At 44.0% G+C, this 19,737-nt stretch overlaps 1 protein-coding gene across 13 annotated transcripts in view; it reads left to right on the top strand.

Moving 5' to 3' along the window:
- LOC111850770 (uncharacterized) overlaps positions 1-19,737 on the top strand; it is a 73,849-nt gene that overhangs the window by 38,957 nt on the left and 15,155 nt on the right. For 7 of the 13 annotated variants that reach the window (XM_072703844.1, XM_072703846.1, XM_072703841.1 and 4 more), the window contains 6 exons: positions 396-461; positions 615-732; positions 2,323-2,462; positions 3,406-3,555; positions 16,593-16,704; positions 16,997-19,731. In XM_072703844.1, coding sequence (XP_072559945.1) covers positions 426-461; positions 615-732; positions 2,323-2,462; positions 3,406-3,555; positions 16,593-16,704; positions 16,997-19,602 — 3,162 coding nt within the window. In that variant the 5' untranslated portion in view covers positions 396-425 and the 3' untranslated portion in view covers positions 19,603-19,731. Of the gene's footprint in view, positions 1-395; positions 462-614; positions 733-2,322; positions 2,463-3,405; positions 3,556-16,558; positions 16,705-16,996; positions 19,732-19,737 lie in introns of those variants that run through there. The other 6 variants (XM_072703848.1, XM_072703847.1, XM_072703851.1 and 3 more) reach the window with 6 other exon arrangements.

The raw sequence follows: 19,737 nt of genomic DNA, 5'->3' as shown, positions 1-19,737 counted from the left end.
TATAAGGAGTAAGTTGCCTACATTTAAGATATTATTAGAATAAACAATATTACATTGATCATCACACGTACTGAAGTTCTACAAGCAATATTAACGTTTTCTGTATTTTACCAGCAATCATCTTATAACCAGCGATTTAAGTTAAATTATCTTTAAAATATACACAAATATTGAAAACGCATCCAGTGTTTTTCCATAAATGGGTTAACTCAACACGTTTGTAGAAAGATATTAAAATTAAAGTGAAGCCATCTATAAAGTAGTAGGTGGAGTCATTATTCAGATTATTGTTCGACAGTGGGAACATGGGGGAATTGAATTTCTCATAACACCAGAAGTCCTTTAGTTACGGAAACCTTTCTTGTATATTTAATGTATTTTATTATATATTACAGGTAGGAAGGTGGGCTTGGTTGTGACACAGGATGGAAGGGGCGTCAGGCACGAATGTGTCAGAAGAGGTAAGGCAGCTAGGAGGGGAAAAAACTGGCAGCTAAATGTTAGGAAAGCTTGTTGTATATGACATGGCCAGCGCACGCTGTGGCTTTTCAGTGTCAGTGTCCCTGCCCTGTAAAGCATGAAGCAGCCTCACAGAGGTCCCTGTCCCTACACAGGATGATTATGCAGATATCCGGGCCGATTTCTCCAAGGCTGAATGGGTCAAGCTGCGGAGATGCGAGAAGGTGCACTACAGGAACATGAAGAGGAACCACCAGGCCATGTTGGATATGGGTAGGCTTCGGGCACCAGCGTCAGGCTCGCACGAGTACTGTGTTTTTTTTTTTTCCTCCCACTCCAGCAGTAACCTGCTTTGAGAGGGCTTTTTTGTGGTGTTTCGGCCTCCCAAGAGCAACTTCACTATATTTTGGTTAAACATGATTCAGTAGGAAGTTATTCTCAATATCCAATGTGAGGAACAAGGAGATAGAGGAGAGAGTTAATATGTTTTTTAGGGAGACTTTGTGTAAGTCACAAGCGGGGAGGGGGGAGATTGAAGGGCAGAGAGGTCGAGAGAGTTGGGTGAACTTAGGTCATAGATGTAGAAAAGGGCGTACACAGTTTACAGAGGCGGCATCACCTGAAGTGACTGTGTCTAACCGCTTTCAGGTGCTTCCAGCTTTAGAGCCGGAAGAGACTGGGGAGGCAGAAGGGTCCTTAGGCACTGAGGAGACCCCTCCCCCCAGGAAGAGGGAGGTTGTGGTAGTAGGGGATTCAATTATTAGAGGTGTAGACAGTTATGTGTGCACCTGTGATAGAGGGTCCCGTATGGTGTCTTGCCTGCCTGGTGCCCAGGTAGGGGACCTTCCGAGTCGTGCACAGGCTTTTGGCCCCAGCCGGGGTGGATCCAGTGGTCGTGGTGCAGGGTTCAATTTTAGGACCACTATTGTTCCTAATTTACATGAATGATATTGACACCAATATATAAAGTAAACTCGTTAAATTTGCAGACGACACCAAGGTGGGTGGTGTACCAGATACTAAACTAGCAGCACAGAGGCTACATCGGGATCTTGATTTAATTAGTGACTGGGCTGATACCCGGCAGATGAAACTTAATGTAGATAAATGTAAGGTAATCCATGCAGGGAGCAGAAATATAAAGTACAGATATTTTATGGGTTCCACTGAATTAAAGGTAGCTGATTATGAGAAAGACCTCAGTGTGTATGTTGATGCTTCCATGTCCCACTCTCGCCAGTGTGGGGAAGCAATAAAAAAGGCCAATTGAATGTTTGGTTATATCTCTAGGTGTGTGGAGTTTAAGTCAAGGGAGGTGATGTTACATTTATATAATTCCTTGGTAAGACCCCACCTTGAATATTGTGTGCAGGTTTGGTCACCATACCTTAAGAAGGACATTGCTGCCTTGTAAAAGGTGCAATGTAGGGCTACGAGAATGATTCCTGGTCTTATAGGAATGTCTTATGAGGAGAGGTTAGCTGAGCTGAATCTGTTCAGCCTCGAGCAAAGGAGACTAAGGGGGGAATGATCCAGATATATAAGGTCTTGATGCTGATCAGCCATATGACTACTTTAATATTAGTTTAAATAGTAGAACTTGTGGCCATAGTTGGAAATTAGTGGGAGAACATTTTAAACTTCTTTACACAGCATGAAGTTAGAGTATGGAATAGTCTTCCTGCTAGTGTAGTGGAAGCTAAAACCCTGGGTTCCTTTACATCAGAGCTAGATAAGATTCTAACAATTTTGAGCTATATTAAGTTCTTCCCAAACGAGCTTGATGGGCCGAATGGCCGCCTCTCATTTGTAAATTTCTTTCTTATGTGTGTGATAATCCCTAACTGTCCCTGTTTTCTCTAGAGCTGAATTTCACCACCTCAGCGTTAAAGAAAAGAGGCGATTCCGGGATGGTGATGGCAGAGAGGCCCAGCAACGACAGATGCAGCAATTCAGAGGAGGGACTGAATTCCCACATGCTGAGAAGGAGCCTGTGCAACACGGTGAGATGAGGTCTAACGGGTGATACCTTCACACACGGCTTAAGGCATTTGTCTGTCACTGAAGCATAGATGGTAGGGCTGGGCGATAGGACCTAAAATTATCATCACTGTATTTTTCACTTTTTGGACGATGGCTGTATTGTTAGATTTGCTGCTGTTATCAACACTAATAGCACATTAGCGCAGACAAGGGCTGCATACTCCGAAGTACGTCTTGCTTGGAAGCTGAAGTAGTTTGATGTTCATTAGCATGGGAAATAGGAGATTCTTGAGTTAACTGGGCTTAAGTTGGGTTAAGTTGTGCCTTTTACCACACCTTGTATGAAGACTGGCGCATTTATGTGACGATTTAGCGAATATGTTACTTTTTAATTTGGTATTGTATATATGTAACCAAGTTATTTTGTTTAATGCATATAATTACAAAAAAACTGTTTATTCTGAATTTAATTTGCTATGACACAGTGTCAGAGTGTGTTTGATAGAAAATTCAAACACAGATAAACCAGTTACATAGACTGTATAAGAAAGTACAGACGCTCCTCGACTTACGTATGAGTTGCGTGAATGACTTCGTAACTTGAGGTATTCGAAGTCATTTTAAGCGTATATGCAAGTACAAAGAAATAGGATGCTGGGAGTACACATGCTACACTGCTGCACGCCTGGAGTAGCAGGCAGAAGTCGTACGAGGCGGAATTGGTGGACAGAAAAAAAAGATTTTGCTGACAGGAAACGGGAGTCCAAGGAACACAATTTGGACTTACAGTCCTCTTCGTTCGTATGTCTGAAAGTTCGTAAGTAGAGGAGCGTCTGTATTCAGATTATGCCACAGACCAGGGAAGGAGGATCTGTTTGTGCTCTACGCTGGCTGTTGCTGGTTGTGCATTGTGACACTGATTAACTGACATAGTCTCACTGCGTTTAATCAAATTTTTTTCAGCAGACGCCTTCCTGCAGTACAACCAGCTGCCACACGAACCAGAAGCCTTCCCAGCTGGGTGTTGGAGAGGTGAAAGAAGAGGAGCAGGAACACCTGATATCTGAGGGTGAAGGAACTACGACCGAGAGCCTCCCCAAGGTGAAATGGAGGGTATGTGGGGTTGTAAACTACTTCAAAATGGTGACGCTGCTGAAGTTTTTGTATGATAGGGCTGGTTAATACTCGACGCCCACAATGCTTACGTACACTTTTTCTATGCAAGTAGTGTTGCTGCTTATACTTGCGTGTGTATTTTTCTGTCAGTCTGAAGGGTTAAAAGTTATGTCCTCCAGGGGGCACAGTCACTTTACTACCTCATGTTAAATGGCGTATTATATGCCATTTAGGGCTTGAACGATTTATTGATTTCTAATCAAAATCATGATTTGAAACAATGCGATTAACAAATCGCAAAGGCGGTGATTTAGAATATGCATCATACAGCACGATCTTACCCAGGGTCCTCGTGTGCCAGTCATGGTCACCAAAGGTGACTGGATACACGCGCACAAGCAACAAACACATGAAACCCAAGGAAAACATTGGAGGTGCAAAAAAATATTGATTCCCCTGCTGAGCTATAAGTGAATTACCTGCCTATGTCATGGTCAGAGATTGTTTATAGAAAGGTCCTATTATTAGGTGCCCAGTAGTGTTGTTTTTTTCCCGTACTGCAATTGTTTTATTTTTAGTATTACTACTTTATCTAATTTGACAGTCACAGCTTTTGTGATGATTGTTCTCTGCTGATTTAAAGAATGTAATATACATATTGGAAGCAAGTCTCATCTTTATGTTCTCATCCCTGCATTAGCATATAGACTAGTTACTATTTTGATGCTATCTTGTGTGGTAATACTGTGTCCATTTTTAAAATCTTTTACACACTGAATATTGAACTGAAAAATGAAAAATTGCAATTAGATATTTTCCCCAAATTGTTCAGCCCTCTTGTTGTTAGATAGCTCAGTAGTATTTTGTAGGCCTACTTAGTATTATGGCTGCATGATATTGGAAATATTTCAAATGTCGTGATATGATTGTTTGGGATAAATATTGCAATATTTTAAAATATGTACATTTCTCATAAATCCATCTGAGTGATCTTAAACTGCAACGATTAAAATGGCTCTGAAAGCGCATGCAAAGCTCATTCAAAAGTAGAGATAAACTTGCTAGATAATCTTGAAAAACAACATTCATTAAAATTGCAAAGCTTGCAAAGTTTTGTTTCCTATGATATAATATAAATGTTATTCAAATGTACCCTTAACAATGCTAGTGTAAATTAAAATTCTTTTCTTTATTTTAAAATTATATTAAAATCTTTCTTTCATAGTATCCTTTTATGACGTGTTGCGGTTTTGCCCATTGTGCCCATAAATCGCACCCCATCTCCCCCCTACAACTGGTGAGTTATCAGAGTACATATTGCTCAACAGCTTACTGGCCATTTCAGAGGCGTGTGGTCTGTACAGTGGGGGCCACTAGCAATATAAGCTGACAACCTTGATAAGTGATAAGAATGGTTCAGACCAACCTTAAAGTATCTCTTATAGAAAGTATACTTACCTGTGAAGTTGGTCCCCTATTTGATTCAGATTTTAACCAAACTGGTCTCAATTGTTTGTGCCATTGAAATTCTCATTTGTGCCACTTTAGTTTCTGAGATGTTAATGTTTGTTTACATGGTGACATCACCAGTGTGAAGTTAGACCCCCATTTGCTTCCGATTTTGACCAAGCCAGTCTCTTCAGTGTATGCCATTTAAAAATGTCTGTACTGTTATTTTGGAGTTATACCTCTTGGTTTATGCCATTTCATGATCGCAGTATACTGCTCATGCTTGAGTTTCTCAAGTAAACAAAAGGTGGAATGTTTGAGGCCTTTGTGACAAAGCTGTGGACTCTGTCATTCCTGAGCCAGATAGCATGATCCTGAAATGCGCTGAATATTTACACAAATGACCAAGAAGGTACAGTTACGTACTGCCTCATTGCTTGCAGGCTTGACCTATGTTATCTGTCTTCCCAAGTGATCACGGCACAGTGGGTCCATTCCGAAAAAGCAGAAGGAGAGTATGGAAAGTGGCTTTTGGGGTGAAGGAGGCAAAGTGATAGTGTTCTATTTATAGTGATACGGCACATCACAAAAAATAATTATGTGCAGACATACATAGTGCTTTGCTACAACGTAGTGAATGCCAAATGTGCACCAGCACCAAATGCCACCAGTCAACGCTTAATGCTGTACAACAATGTATAATAGACTCTTGTCATTTTGCCTGCACTGTATATTTGTTGTGCTGTCTTCCCCATGGACCTTCTCACTTGTTGCACATAGCCGTTAAATAAAAAGCGCCGTTAAGTAAAAAGTTTTTGTCTCCCTCCCCACAACCTGAACTAACATTTATCTAATCACAATTGATTTTTGTAAAGGTAGTGTCCAAATTCTTCTATAAAATATTTATGACCACTTGGAAAAAAGGGGGGGGGGAGTGTTGGCTGTGATCACTATTGATTAAAACAACCGTCTTTTTAGTAAAATAATACTTATTGACTTTATTGACTTTATTTCAATCAAACATTCCACCATATGCTTACTTGAGAAACAGGAGCATGTAGACTATACCGCGATCAGATAATGGCATAAACCCAGAGCTATAACTCGGAAATAATAACAGTACAGACAGTTTTAAACGGCACAAACTATTGAGACCAGTTGGAATCAGGCGCAAATGGGGGGCTAACTGGTGATGTCACCATTAATATCTCAGAAATTAAAATGGCAAAAAATTCAGAATCTGAATTATTTTATTAATTCCCATGGGGACATTTTTTTACATTACAAAAACAAACTCCTGATGAAAATAAAAGTCATGTACAGGTGATAGAAGAGATTTAGATAGAATTATAAGAACAATAAAGTAATTAAAATAAAATAAAAATAAAATAATAAAAATAAAACATATAGCAGCAATTATATTAACATTGGCATAAATTAAACATAATTTGCATAGTACCTGGGTTTTTACAGCAAACGTATACACAGTGTACATGGTTATTTAAGGTGATTGTGCTTATGTTTGTGGTTTGAGTGATCAGATATGATCATAAACAGTTTTATTGTGACCGGCAAGAATGATTTCCTATGTCTCTCAGTTGTGCAGCGTGGAAGTTTTAGCCTGTTGCTGAACAAGCTCCTGTGGCTGTTCAGCATATAGTGGAGTGGGTGTGCAGGAAAGTCCAGTATTGTCCTTACTGGACATCCGGTTGCGCTGTAGGATGGCCGCACCAACGAAAATACATTTTGCTGAGAGACTTGTTTATTCTCGTCAATCACATTTCATTGCAATGTTGACCCTGTGCTAACTTGCATATGACAAATAAACTAAACTGAACTTATTTTGGACAATGTTCTCCTCTCCAACACCTTATTGAAAGAGTCCAGTTCCACTCCCACAACTTGGCTGGCCTTCTTAATGACCTTGTTAAGTCTGTTAGTGTCCATGACCCTCAGGCCGCTGCCCCAGCAGACAGCAGCATACAGTACATGATGGCACTGGCCACCACAGACTCGTAGAACATCCGCAGCATCGTCCAGCAGATGTTGAAGGACCTTAGCCATCTCAGAAAATAGAGGCGCTGACCGGAAAGGAGGACAGCTGACCGGAAATGCTGTAAGTGACGTCAGACGCCGGAGACTTGGCGGAAAATCTGAGTGAACAGCGAGCTGAGCGAGGACAGCGAGGGGAAGTTGGAATCACTCGAAGAATACATTGACTGGTACTTCGACACTACAGTCATGAAGAAGAACCTCAATACATCTTCCCCGGGAAAAAGCGAGACGCCGTCATCCAAAAGAAGTCGCCCGGCAGACTCCCCCGGAGCAACTTCGCCGACTAGTAAAGACTTCGCCGACATACTGGAGTCAATCGACAAGCGATTGTCCAGCTTCGACGCGAGGTTGTCTCTGGTCGAGATTTTGCATCAGGAGTTCACATCCCTGAGGGAGTCTTTGGAATTCAGCCAGCAACAGGTGGAAACACTCGCTGCTGAAAACGCCTCACTACGGGGCTCGGTCAAGTCTCTAACTGAGAATGTGACCAATCTAAAAGAAGAAAATAAAAAAATAAAAGAGACTGTCATCGATCTCCAAGCCCGTAGTATGAGAGATAACCTGGTGTTTTCAGGCATCCCGGAATCTGCTGAAGAGGACGCAGAAATTACGGTTAAAACATTTATCAAGACCCACCTGAAGCTTCCAGAGGACACTGTGGAAAGCATCTGCTTTGACAGAGTCCATCGGCTGGGAGCTAAGAGGCCTGGTGCCCTGAGACCGCGTCCTATTGTGGCCAAATTCGGGAATTTCAAACAGAAGCAGCAGGTGAAGAGCCGCGGCAGGGAGCTGAAAGGAACGGACTTTGGCGTAAACGACCAGTTCCCCAAAGAGATTCTGGAGCGACGCAAAGTTCTGTTCCCAATCCGACGCAGCTCCATCCAGAAGGGCTCCCGAGCTGTCATCGCCGTGGATCGGCTCTACGTGGATGGACAGCTCTACCGCGACCCTAACATCACTCCCTGGTTATATTAACGCCACCCCAGATAAGAACCTGTTATATTTTTCTTCTTTTCCCAAATCCTCTTCTGTTTAATCTAGCTTATACATGTTAATTCGCTAATTTAATGTTATGTCATAACAAATACACTGCCGTCAGTCTCCGCAGCGCTTCAGTCCTAACAATGTTTTCGTTTCTATGTTTCTTACTTACACCCTTACTCGCGTGCTCCTTTGTATGTCTTTTTCACTTCTCCCTGCTTTCCCTGCACCGATCACCTGCTTTAAATTTCTACTCAATCACACACAACACCCTCGATTTTTACACATCTGCACGACATGATAATGTACATATGTACTTAGCTTCACCACAACCACTCCGACCTTATAGTGCACACAGACATATAGGATACACACGCACACAAGCGCTCACACGCTCGTTCGTATCTGACTCATTTGCACGTGCAATATTAGCTACACACACATGTCTATGGGCACACTAAGGTTTGTCTCATGGAATGTGCATGGAGCTGGCTCCAGAGAGAAGAGGTTAAAAATATTTAGCCAGCTTAAAAAACTACAGGCAGACGTTGTTTTATTACAAGAGACTCATAGACCTGCCACAGCTACAGATGAACTTAAAACACCTGAGTTTCCTAATGTGTTCTCAGCCTGTTATAACTCTAGGCAAAGGGGAGTAGCAATTTTAATACATAAAAATGTTAATTTCACATTACTCAACACAATTATAGATCCAGAAGGTAGATTTATAATCATTAAATTGTCTATACTTAACAAGAAGTTATGTATTGTTAGTATATATGGTCCAAATGTTGATAACCCTTCATTCTTCCACGTTTTCTTTACCGCACTCTCTGAACACCTAGATAGCGCACTCGTTCTTGGGGGCGATCTCAATTTCGCACTAAATAAAGAAATGGATAGGCTCAGTACAGCTGCTCAGCGCAATTGGGAATCCATAAATATAGTTAAGCAGTACATGAGTGACTATGGTCTTCGCGATGCATGGCGTTCTCTTCACCCCAACCGTAGGGAATATACTTTCTTCTCACACGTCCATCACTCTTACTCTCGTCTGGATTATTTCCTAATCAGTAGCTCACTGCTGAGTGACATTTCAGACACTGAGATACACCCTATAGCTGTCAGCGATCATGCTCCTGTATCTTTAACCCTAATAAATAAGAAAGCCATTCCACCAATTAGAAACTGGAGATTTAATACATCATTGCTTAAAGATGGAGATTTTATTAACTATTTCAAAAAAGAGTGGGCTTTATATTTAGACTATAATGACCTGCCTGGAACATCAGCATCTGTTCTCTGGGAAGCAGGCAAAGCTGTGATGAGAGGTAAAATAATCTCATTCTCATCACATAAAAAGAAAAGAGAAAACAAGTATATTCAGGAATTAGAAGAAAACATCAAATCCTTAGAAGAAGCTTATGTATCATCCCAGGAACCGGAAATGCTGAATAAAATACGTAAAGCAAAATTAGAATTAAATGAAATGATTCATAAAAAAACACAATTCTTAGCACAAAGACTTCGCTGGCAAAATTATGAATATGGTAATAAATCAGGTAGATTTTTAGCTAACCAGTTAAAAATAAATAAAGAAAAAACAACTATATGTGCTGTTAAAGACTCAACTGGGGATACAGTATATGACCCTGAAAGAATAAACAACACTTTCAGGGACTTTTACAAATCTTTATACTTACCACAGATGAACCCATCTAAAGACGAAATTGATCAGTTTCTTGATAGTATAACCCTTCCGAAATTATCAGATAATCAAACGATAGAACTGGATTCTCTGCTGACACCAGGTGAACTCCAGGAAGCTTTGAACAGTATGCCCAATAATAAGGCTCCAGGCCCAGATGGATTTCCAGTAGAATTCTATAAAGAATTCTGGACAATTCTGTCACCAACATTCTACAGAATGTTGCAGGAAACCAAGGAAAATGGTAGACTACCACCAAATATGAATTCTGCCAACATTAGTCTCTTGCTAAAACCAGGCAAAGACCCTATATTGCCTACCAGCTATCGTCCAATATCACTTATTAATGTTGACCTTAAAATAATCTGCAAAGCTCTCTCAAAAAGAATAGAGAAGATAACCCCTCACATAATTCATCCTGACCAAACTGGTTTCATAAAAGGGAGGCACTCATCAACAAACACACGTAGATTACTCAATCTGATAGACTATTCGTGCAATAAAAACCTTCAAATCATAATATTGTCTCTAGATGCAGAAAAAGCATTCGATAGAGTTAGTTGGAGTTTTTTATTTGCAACATTACACAAATTTGGTTTTGGAACCTCTTTCATAAACTGGTTAAAAATATTATATAGTTCCCCAACAGCATGTGTTAGGACGAATGACCAAACATCCTCTAGCTTCTGTCTCAAGAGGGGCACCAGGCAGGGATGCCCTCTCTCCCCCTCACTGTTTGCAATTTTTATTGAACCACTAGCAGCAGCAATTAGACAGGCTATAGTGATTAAAGGCATCAAATGCAAGAATGTGGAACATAAGGTCAGTCTTTATGCGGATGATGTGTTACTTTTTCTCCAGCATTCACAAACCACTCTCTCTGAGGTAATTACATTAATAAACTCTTTCTCAAGAGTCTCAGATTATTCAATAAACTGGTTAAAATCTACAGTTCTTCCAATTAACTGCTCCTTTCAGAACTCTTCCTCCACTCCACTGCAATCTGGGGATATTAAATATTTAGGTATTAATGTTTCACCTAGGCTGGCAGACTTAACTAAATTAAACCACATCCCACTTTTAAAGAAGGTAGAGGATGAGCTGGTTAGATGGAAGTCCCTGCCCATATCACTCATGGGAAGGGTTGCATCAATAAAAATGATGGTGTTACCAAGAATTAATTATTTATTTGCAATGATTCCAAGTAAACCATCACCTGACTGGTTTAGATCTCTGGACTCCGCCATCTCTAAATTCCTTTGGAAAGATAAACCACCGCGTATTAGCCTAAAAACGCTGCAAAGGACCAAGGACAAAGGAGGACTAGATCTGCCTAATTTTCACCACTACTTCTTAGCCAACAGGCTTCAAAACATCTCAGGATGGCTAAAACATACCTTCTTAGATGAACCTTGGCTAGACGTAGAACAGGCTCTATGCAATAACATAGACATTTCGGATCTACCATTCATTAGCTCAAACATTAAACGACATGAATGCTTCAAAAGCATCAATATCAGCTCTTCTCTGACAGCATGGTGGGAGTTTCTAAAAACAACTAAGTCTTCATTAATCCCATGCAAACGTACTCCCATCTGGAACAACCCTGACATACTACTAAACAATAATATCATAAATTTCCCGGATTGGAGTTGTAAAGGTATTAAATACTTGGAACATATATTTGAAGAAATAGACTTTATCCCCTTTGACTTATTAGTTAAAAGACATGGGATTAACAAGAATAGATTTTTAGAATATCAACAAGTTAAATCTATAGTAAAAAGGAAATTCAAGTCTACTCAAATCAAATTACAAATACCACCAAGGGTGGCAGAATTCCTTAATCTCAAAACCCCCAAATTACTGTCTAAAATATACAGGACACTTTCTAAAATGGATGATTCAATATCCCTTCCTATTGCAAAATGGGAGGCAGATTTATCAATCAGCTGGAACCACAATTTCTGGTCTAAGACATGCTTAAAAACCTTTGAACTGATTAGAAGTCCCAATTTACAATTAATACAATACAAAATCCTGCATAGAGTGCACTATACAGGGCATCGGATGTTCAGGATGGGTTTTACATCTTCTAACAACTGCTCACACTGTCAAGGGGATACACCTGACAATTACATCCATGCTCTTTGGTTCTGTCCACCTGTTCAGATGTTTTGGCGCAGGATTTGTGAGGACTTATCAAAGTGTCTGAAATGTACCATTCCAGCCTCTCCTTCAGTCTGCTTGTTGGGTGACTTAGATGGTGTCACTACCGAGATTAACACAACCCACATGGCTTTCACCGCTTTATGCATTGCTAAGAAGACTGTCCTCATGAACTGGAAAAATAAAAATAACCTTAATATCAACCAATATAGAGAGAGTTTGCTGGACCATATTAGTCTTGATACAGCTTCTGCCACCACATTAGACCAATCTCTCTGGGCTCCTTTGATCAGCTCCATCACCTAGTGGCGGTGGGGGGTCGCAGGTTTGTCCCGCTTCGGTCTTTGTTGTTGGTGTGGGGGGGGGCCTATGGGCTTGGGGTGTCTGGGGGTTCCCTGGGGGGGGGGGGGGTTTCTGGGGGGGTTCGGCGCTGGGACTGCGGTCCTGGCCTGGATGGGGCTTTGGTGGCTCTTGGGTGGCGTCTTTCTGGCGGCTGCATGCAGCGCTGCTGGGGTAGCCTGTGCCGGCGGACGTAGGGTACCAGCCTGGCGGCCGTGCTGCTCCTGGGTGGGTCCGGGGCGGGCTTGGGGTTCTGGGGGCGCTCTGCCTCCGGGCTGGGGTTCCGGCTGGGCTGGGGGGGCTTGGGTCCTGGTGGGTGGGTCGCCGGGGTGTGGGCTGGCGCGTGCACTGGGGCCCGGCCCCGGCGCGGGGACCTTCGGCGCATTGGAGGGGCTGGGGGCCTCTTTAGCTGGTGGGGAGGTTGTTACCATCTGCCCGCAGGTGGTCCCTGCCTTAGGGGTATCCACTCTGCGGGGGTGGGGGGGAATCCAATAGAGTAGGAGAATGGACCAAACCTGGGTGTCTGTTGTCTTATGTAGTCTGGGAGTTGACTGAATGGTGGGGTGGGTGTAGTTTTTCCCTCTGTGGTGGGGTCTGGTTGGCTGCCCCGGGCTCTGTGGTGCCCGGTGGTGCCGCTGCTCTGGGCCCCCGGACTGGATGGGCCTCGGCTCTCCCGCCCTGGGTGGATTTCGGGGAACGGGGGTGCTTATGGGGGTCAGCGGGGGGGCTGGCTCCAGAGGGGGGGTACTTTGCCCCCCCCGATCCTTTCCTCCCCATCCCTAAATGCTTCCCTCCTCCCGCTCCGTCACCCCAACACACATATAGGGCTTTGAGGTGCAGGTGCATCGCTGGGATGCAGGGGATTCCTCCTCTGTCCCCCCGTGGCCACCTGTGTCTCAATCACACATCACAACTTAGACACTCTCATTACTTACTCTCTCATGACACATACATTTAGGGCCTTGGGGGTGGGCACAAGGAATGGCGTCCAGAGGGCGGTCTGTTCATTCAGCCTTACCTCTGGTGCCAGTGCCCACTTCTCAATTTTAAGTTGCATATAGACATTGAGGGTTCTGGGGAGGGGCCGAGCTGACACCAGCTGCTGATTGGCAGAGGGTGGTTAGCACCATGCCCTTCCCCTGTTTTAAAGCACTTTAGAACAACACGCACCAACACCACATATGAGCGGGCGGAGGGAAGCATGGGGTCTTTTCACACCCACGTTCTCTGTTCACCATCTGGGGCCGGGGGCTGGGAGGAGCTGGCCGTCCGGTCGGGGTCTGGGCTGGTGGGCTTCTCGGCTGCTGTGGGGTCCGGGGTGGTCTTCTTGTCCCCATGCCAGAGGAAAAAAGGGATCCATCTCCGAGGTCTGGTGGCGGATTGCCCCTCTGGGGGCGGTGGTGCCTAGATCTCGGAGTATAGAGTATATATGGGGAGTGTGAGTGTGTGTACGGCGTTCATTTCTGTGTCTTCATGTTGGGCGAATGGGTGAATATTTGTTTATGTGTGCATGAGGGTGGGAACGTATGCTTGTGTATGTGTGTGCCTGTCTGTCTATACGTATGTGTCAGGTTGGGTCTTAGACTCCACCTGAAATAACATCTCAGGCTCTATTACCCCCCGCCACACTCCCTGCTGGTGGATGAGGCCCCCGGCCGCCGATGCGTTGGTGGTTCTCGATGTCTGGGGCTGGATGCTCTGGTGTGTGCTGGCTCACTCTCGGCGGTTGCCTGCCGGGGCCTGGCCCTTCCGGCTCTGTCGGGGCCCTGGCTGGGGGGTGGGGGGTCCCTTGGATCTCTGGGCCCGGGGTCCGGTCTGCCCTGGTGTGGCCGGCCGCCGGCGGGGCCTGCGTGCTCGTCGCCACGGCCCCCTGGGGCTCCTGTGATGTGGCTGCCGGATGGCCCCCCTCCGGAGCGCTCCTCTGCCCTTTTCTCGGTGGGGGCTGCAATTGTCCCTGCGTTGGTCCTCCTGGGGTTCCCGTGCCCTGGGGGGCCTCTGGATATCTGGGGCCCGGGTCTCCCCCGTGTCGACTTCATGTCCTGGGTGGGCGGGGCTGTGGCTCCCCACACACACTACTAGACAATTACTTGGAGAAACCTTAGGAACACCAGCGCGCTGACACACAGGTGTGCACACAGGTGCTCACGGACACGTGCTCACGGACACACACTGTCTTGATCGGCTGTTGTTTCTGGGCATGGGTTGTAAGGCTGGTTGTGTGTGCTGTTCAATAACATTTAACGTTTGATGGTCGTTGTGATTAGTACAGATGTTGTATGTTGTCTTTCTCTTTTCAACAGACATGGAAGCAGATTATCTGTTTTGTTTTTTTCTTGGTTTTTTTGTTTTTTTGTTTTGTTTTTCTTTTGTTTTTTTTTTTTCTGTTTTCTTTCCATTCCTCTCTCTCCCTCTCTCTCTCTTCCCTCCTTCTCCTTTGTCCCCCCCCCTCCCTCTCCTTCTTTTGAGGAAGTAAATAAAAATATAAAATAAAATTAAAAAAAATAAATAAATAGTAATTTAAAAAAAAAAAAAAAATAGATACAGTCCCCCGCAGAGGGGGGGTGGAGGAGGGAATATTAAAAAAAAAAAAAAAAAGAAAATAGAGATGGCTCTGGCCCTTCCTGTAAACGATGTCCACATGTTTAGACCAGTCCAGTTTTTTGTCCAAGTGCACTCCCAGGTATAACCCAGTTAACTGTTGTAGTATTTGCGATGTGAGAATTGCATGTGTTTATTTTACAATGCTGATATTAATACTGCACATCTTCAAGCTCTAATTAGTATTATTTGACTGTAGTCTGTGGAGAGGGCATTCAGGTAGGAATTTCATTGTACTTTGTACATATGACACTGCTTTCTTAGCTCATATTGAATTTTTACTTTCATTTTTCAATTTATGGGTATGCTTCTGTGTAAAATATACAATTTTTTTGTAAACTCCAACCTGCCTTTTTTCCATTTCTCATTGATTAAGGCAGTGGTTCCCAAACTTTCTCTGCAGGGCCCCCCTTTTCTAGATAGGAACATTATTGAGCCCCCCCCCCCATTCAAACTACACAGGTTCAGATTCAAACTTTATTTGAAATACAACTCCTTTTTCTAATTGAGCGAAACAAATGCAATTACAAAATACAAATGGTGCAATTTCACCACTGTGGGGAAAAAAAGATCAATTAAAAATAAAAGTCCAGCACAAGTTTGAAACTATGCAAATGCAGATTTAACATTCCTGTTAATATTCATTGGCGTACACAAATTAAAGTTTGTCTTGCGATTACCGCATTTTGTCTTTAATGATAACCGCAGGTTTCAGCCTATACTATAGCGCAACACAACACAAAATCATACCCATTAATTAATAGTCTCCCTGCACTTCATGTAGAAAATTTTAAACCTCGTTTTTCAAGATATGGTTAGATATTTTTGTCCGGCGCTGCAAAACGTTGTCAATGGTACAAAAACCTTGCAAGAGCAAGACGACTTAATCGTACAGCACCTCTAAGCCGGCTGAACAAACTGGAACAGCCTCCGTGACGACACAACTTTGCCCTTATTGGCTGAAGAACGTGTCGTTTGTATGACGTTTGTGTCCCAGGAAGTTCCGATGCGTAATCTGCTAATTCTCCTGAATATCACATAAAGCAGTCACAACTGGTTTTCAGTTAATTTACCTGGTAAAATAAAGTTTAAATAAATTACATAAATGCTCTAATAGTACAAGTAAGTTAGTGGTTTGTTTATTGTTAGTTACTGTAATGTTGCGCTGCTTTATTTGTTTAATTGTCCAGTCTGTGAAGAGATTATTTCGCCCCTGAGGCTATCCCATTGGTGCGGCCCCACCGCAATACCTCTGTGCCCCCCAGTTTGGGAACCACTGGATTAAGGGCTTCTTCCTTGCTTTATGAGACTTTAGTCCTGCTTCTAGGAGCATGTTATGAACTTTTCCTAGCAGCGCACTTCACAGCACTTAATGTTCCCCATTCTTGTTGAAGGTCACGTGATGTCATTCTTTGATTCATGTGGTACTGTTGGCTAAATTGTCATCGCTAGAATTAGAAAGTTGCTTCCGCCCTTTACCTGGCTGATTTTTGGTCATTCCCAATGTCTCTTGTTACACATTGTTCTTGTGTAGTTCTTGTGAATGTTGAGTACAAACGTGCCCCTAATCTCAAAAACAGCCAACTGTAAATGCAAATGTAAATCCAAAAAGAACATAATTATACTTTGTTTTAACCTAAAAATGAGTTTGTTGTCTGATAGGCAAAGAGAACAGCCTGTATTAATATATGAAATCAACAGCTTATTCTACCTTGTTTGGTTTTTGTGACGGAAGATGAAGGGTGCAGAGGTTCAGGATGTGACTGGGGAGGAGCTGACTGATTCGCTTCCATTAAACACTGATGGGAGAAGGAGAAGCAAACGGATTGTGAAACCTCCAAACCAAGGTGATTTTAACTACCAGCAAATACCATCAAACTGCAAATGTTTTGGTACATTTGGAGGTTATAGCCTGTGCTTCAAGTTGCCTTTTCAAACCAGCAGTGTTGTTACTCTGTGCAGTTCAGGCATGTCAGAGATTGCAGTGTGAACAGCACACTGAGAACATGAACTGCTTATGGAGTAACAAATGCTCTTTAGAAGATATTTATTTGTCTCATTCACTTTTTTCCTGACTTTCTTTTTCTATTAACCCTGTTGTATCTCAGCACTGACTTACTGTCTCTATCTTGCCCACAGCATGGAGAGCAGATGAATCCTCCCAAATCTTTGCTTGTACTCAGAGTCCATCCTCCAACACAGCAGACATTGACCAGCACCGACATATCAAAAGATCTCACCCCAAGGAGTATGTCAGACAACTGAGGGCTGGAAGTGTCAACAACACCCAGCATTCCACGACTTCTGCGGGCCCCAGTGCCACTCAGCCCAATTCAGACACACTCAGTACCCTGGGAGAAGCCAGTACAGACACTCCACCAGCTCAACGAGGTACCCAGGGTGAGAAGACTTTCAATAAAAAAAGTGGTTGTAAAAGAGACCAGCAGATTCACACAGGGGAGAGGCCCTACCAGTGTTCACAGTGTGGGAAGAGCTTCAGTCGATTAGGACACCTAAATAGACACCAACAAATTCACACAAGGGAGAAGTCCTACCAGTGTTCACAGTGTGGGAAGAGCTTCAGTCAATTAGGAAACCTAAATAGACACCAGCAGATTCACACAGGGGAGAAGCCCTACCAGTGCTCCCAGTGTGGGAAGAGCTTCAATCGTTTAGCAAATCTAAAGGACCACCAGCGGACTCACACAAGGGAAAGTCCCTACCAGTGCTCCCAGTGTGGAAATAGCTTCAATCGTTTAGGAACCCTAAAGAGACACCAGGGGATTCACACAGGGGAGAAGCCCTACCAGTGCTCCCAGTGTGGGAAGAGCTTCAATCGTTCAGCAAATCTAAAGGAGCACCAGCGGACTCACACAGGGGAGAGGCCCTACCAGTGCTCCCAGTGTGGGAAGAGCTTCAGTCGATTAGGACACCTAAAGCAGCACCAGAAGACTCACACAAAGGAAAGTCCTTACCAGTGCTCCCAGTGTGGGAATAGCTTCAGTCAATTAGGAACCCTAAAGAGACACCAGCAGATTCACACAGGGGAGAAGCCCTACCAGTGCTCCCAGTGTGGGAAGAGCTTCATTCGTTCAGCAAATCTAAAGGAGCACCAGCGGACTCATACTGGGGAGAGGCCCTACCAGTGCTCCCAGTGTGGGAAGAGCTTTAGTCGATTAGGACACCTAAAGAGACACCAGCGGATTCACACGGGGGGAAGACACTACCAGTGCTCCCAGTGTGGGAATAGCTTTAGTCATTTTGAATCCCTAAAGAAACACGAGTGCATTCATGCAGGAAAGAGGCCCTATCAGTGCTCCCAGTGTGGGAAGAGCTATAGTCGATTACGACACCTAAAGGAGCACCAGCAGACTCACACAGGGGAAAGACCTTACCAGTGCCTCCAGTGTGGGAAGAGCTTCAATCATTTAGGAAACCTAAATAGACACCAGCGGATTCACACAGGGGAGAGGCCCTACCAGTGCTCCCAGTGTGGGAATAATTTCACTCGATTAGGAAACCTAACTAGACACCAGCGGATTCACACAGGGGAGAGGCCCTACCAGTGCTCCCAGTGTGAGAAGAGCTTCCATGAATTAGGACACCTAAAGGAACACCAGCGGACTCACACAGGGGAGAGGCCCTACCAGTGCTCCCAGTGTGGGAAGAGCTTTAGTCAGTTCGGAACCTTAAAGACACATCAGCGGATTCACATAGGGAAAAGACCCTACCAGTGCTCCCAGTGTGGGAATAGCTTTAGTAATTTTGAATCCCTAAAGAAACACCAGTGCATTCAGGAAGAAAAGAGGCCCTACCAGTGCTCCCAGCGTGGGAAGAGCTTAATTCGGTCAGGAACCTTAAAGATACACCAGCGAACTCAGACAGGTGAGAGGCCCTATCAGTGCTCCCAGTGTGAGAAGAGCTTCCATGAATTAGGACACCTAAAGGAGCACCAGCGGACTCACACAGGGAAGAGGCCCTACCAGTGCTCACAGTGTGGGAAGAGCTATAGTCGATTACGACAGCTAAAGGAGCACCAGCGGACTCACACTGGGGAGAGGCCCTACCAGTGCTCCCAGTGTGGGAAGAGCTTCAGACTATTAGGAAACTTCAAGAGACACGAGCGGATTCACACAGGAGAGAGGCCCTACCAGTGCTTCCAGTGTGGGAAGAGCTTCAGTCGTTTAGAACACCTAAAGGAGCACCAGCGGACTCACACAGGGGAGAGGCCCTACCAGTGCTCCCAGTGTGAGAAGAGCTTTAGTCAGTTAGGAACCTTAAAGACACATCAGCGGATTCACATAGGGAAAAGACCCTACCAGTGCTCCCAGCGTGGGAAGAGCTTAATTCGGTCAGGAACCTTAAAGATACACCAGCGAACTCACACAGGTGAGAGGCCCTATCAGTGCTCCCAGTGTGGGAAGAGCTTCAGACTATTAGGAAACTTAAAGAGACATGAGCGGATTCACACAGGAGAGAGGCCCTACCAGTGCTTCCAGTGTGGGAAGAGCTTCAGTCGTTTAGAACACCTAAAGGAGCACCAGCAGACTCACACAGGGGAAAGGCCCTACCAGTGTTCCCAGTGTGGGAAGAGTTTCCTTCGGTCAGGAGCCTTAAAGGAGCACAAGCGGATTCACACAGGGCAGAGGCCCTACAAGTGCGCCCAGTGTGGGAAGAGCTTCAGTCGATTAGGACATATGGAGAGGCACCAGCAGATTCACACAGTTGACAGTTTATCACAGTAAGCCCAATAAATATGTTGTTCAATGTTTTTGTGAAAAGTGTTTTTGTTAGGTGCCCAGCATCAGTCCTGTTGATGTTTAGTATTTGCTTTACAAATACAAATACAGTTTGTTACAATATATTAAATCAAATAGCCT

The sequence above is a fragment of the Paramormyrops kingsleyae genome, chromosome 20, assembly GCF_048594095.1.
Source record: "Paramormyrops kingsleyae isolate MSU_618 chromosome 20, PKINGS_0.4, whole genome shotgun sequence".
Lineage (NCBI taxonomy): Eukaryota > Metazoa > Chordata > Actinopteri > Osteoglossiformes > Mormyridae > Paramormyrops > Paramormyrops kingsleyae.
This window is presented reverse-complemented; position numbering and strand designations above follow the sequence as displayed.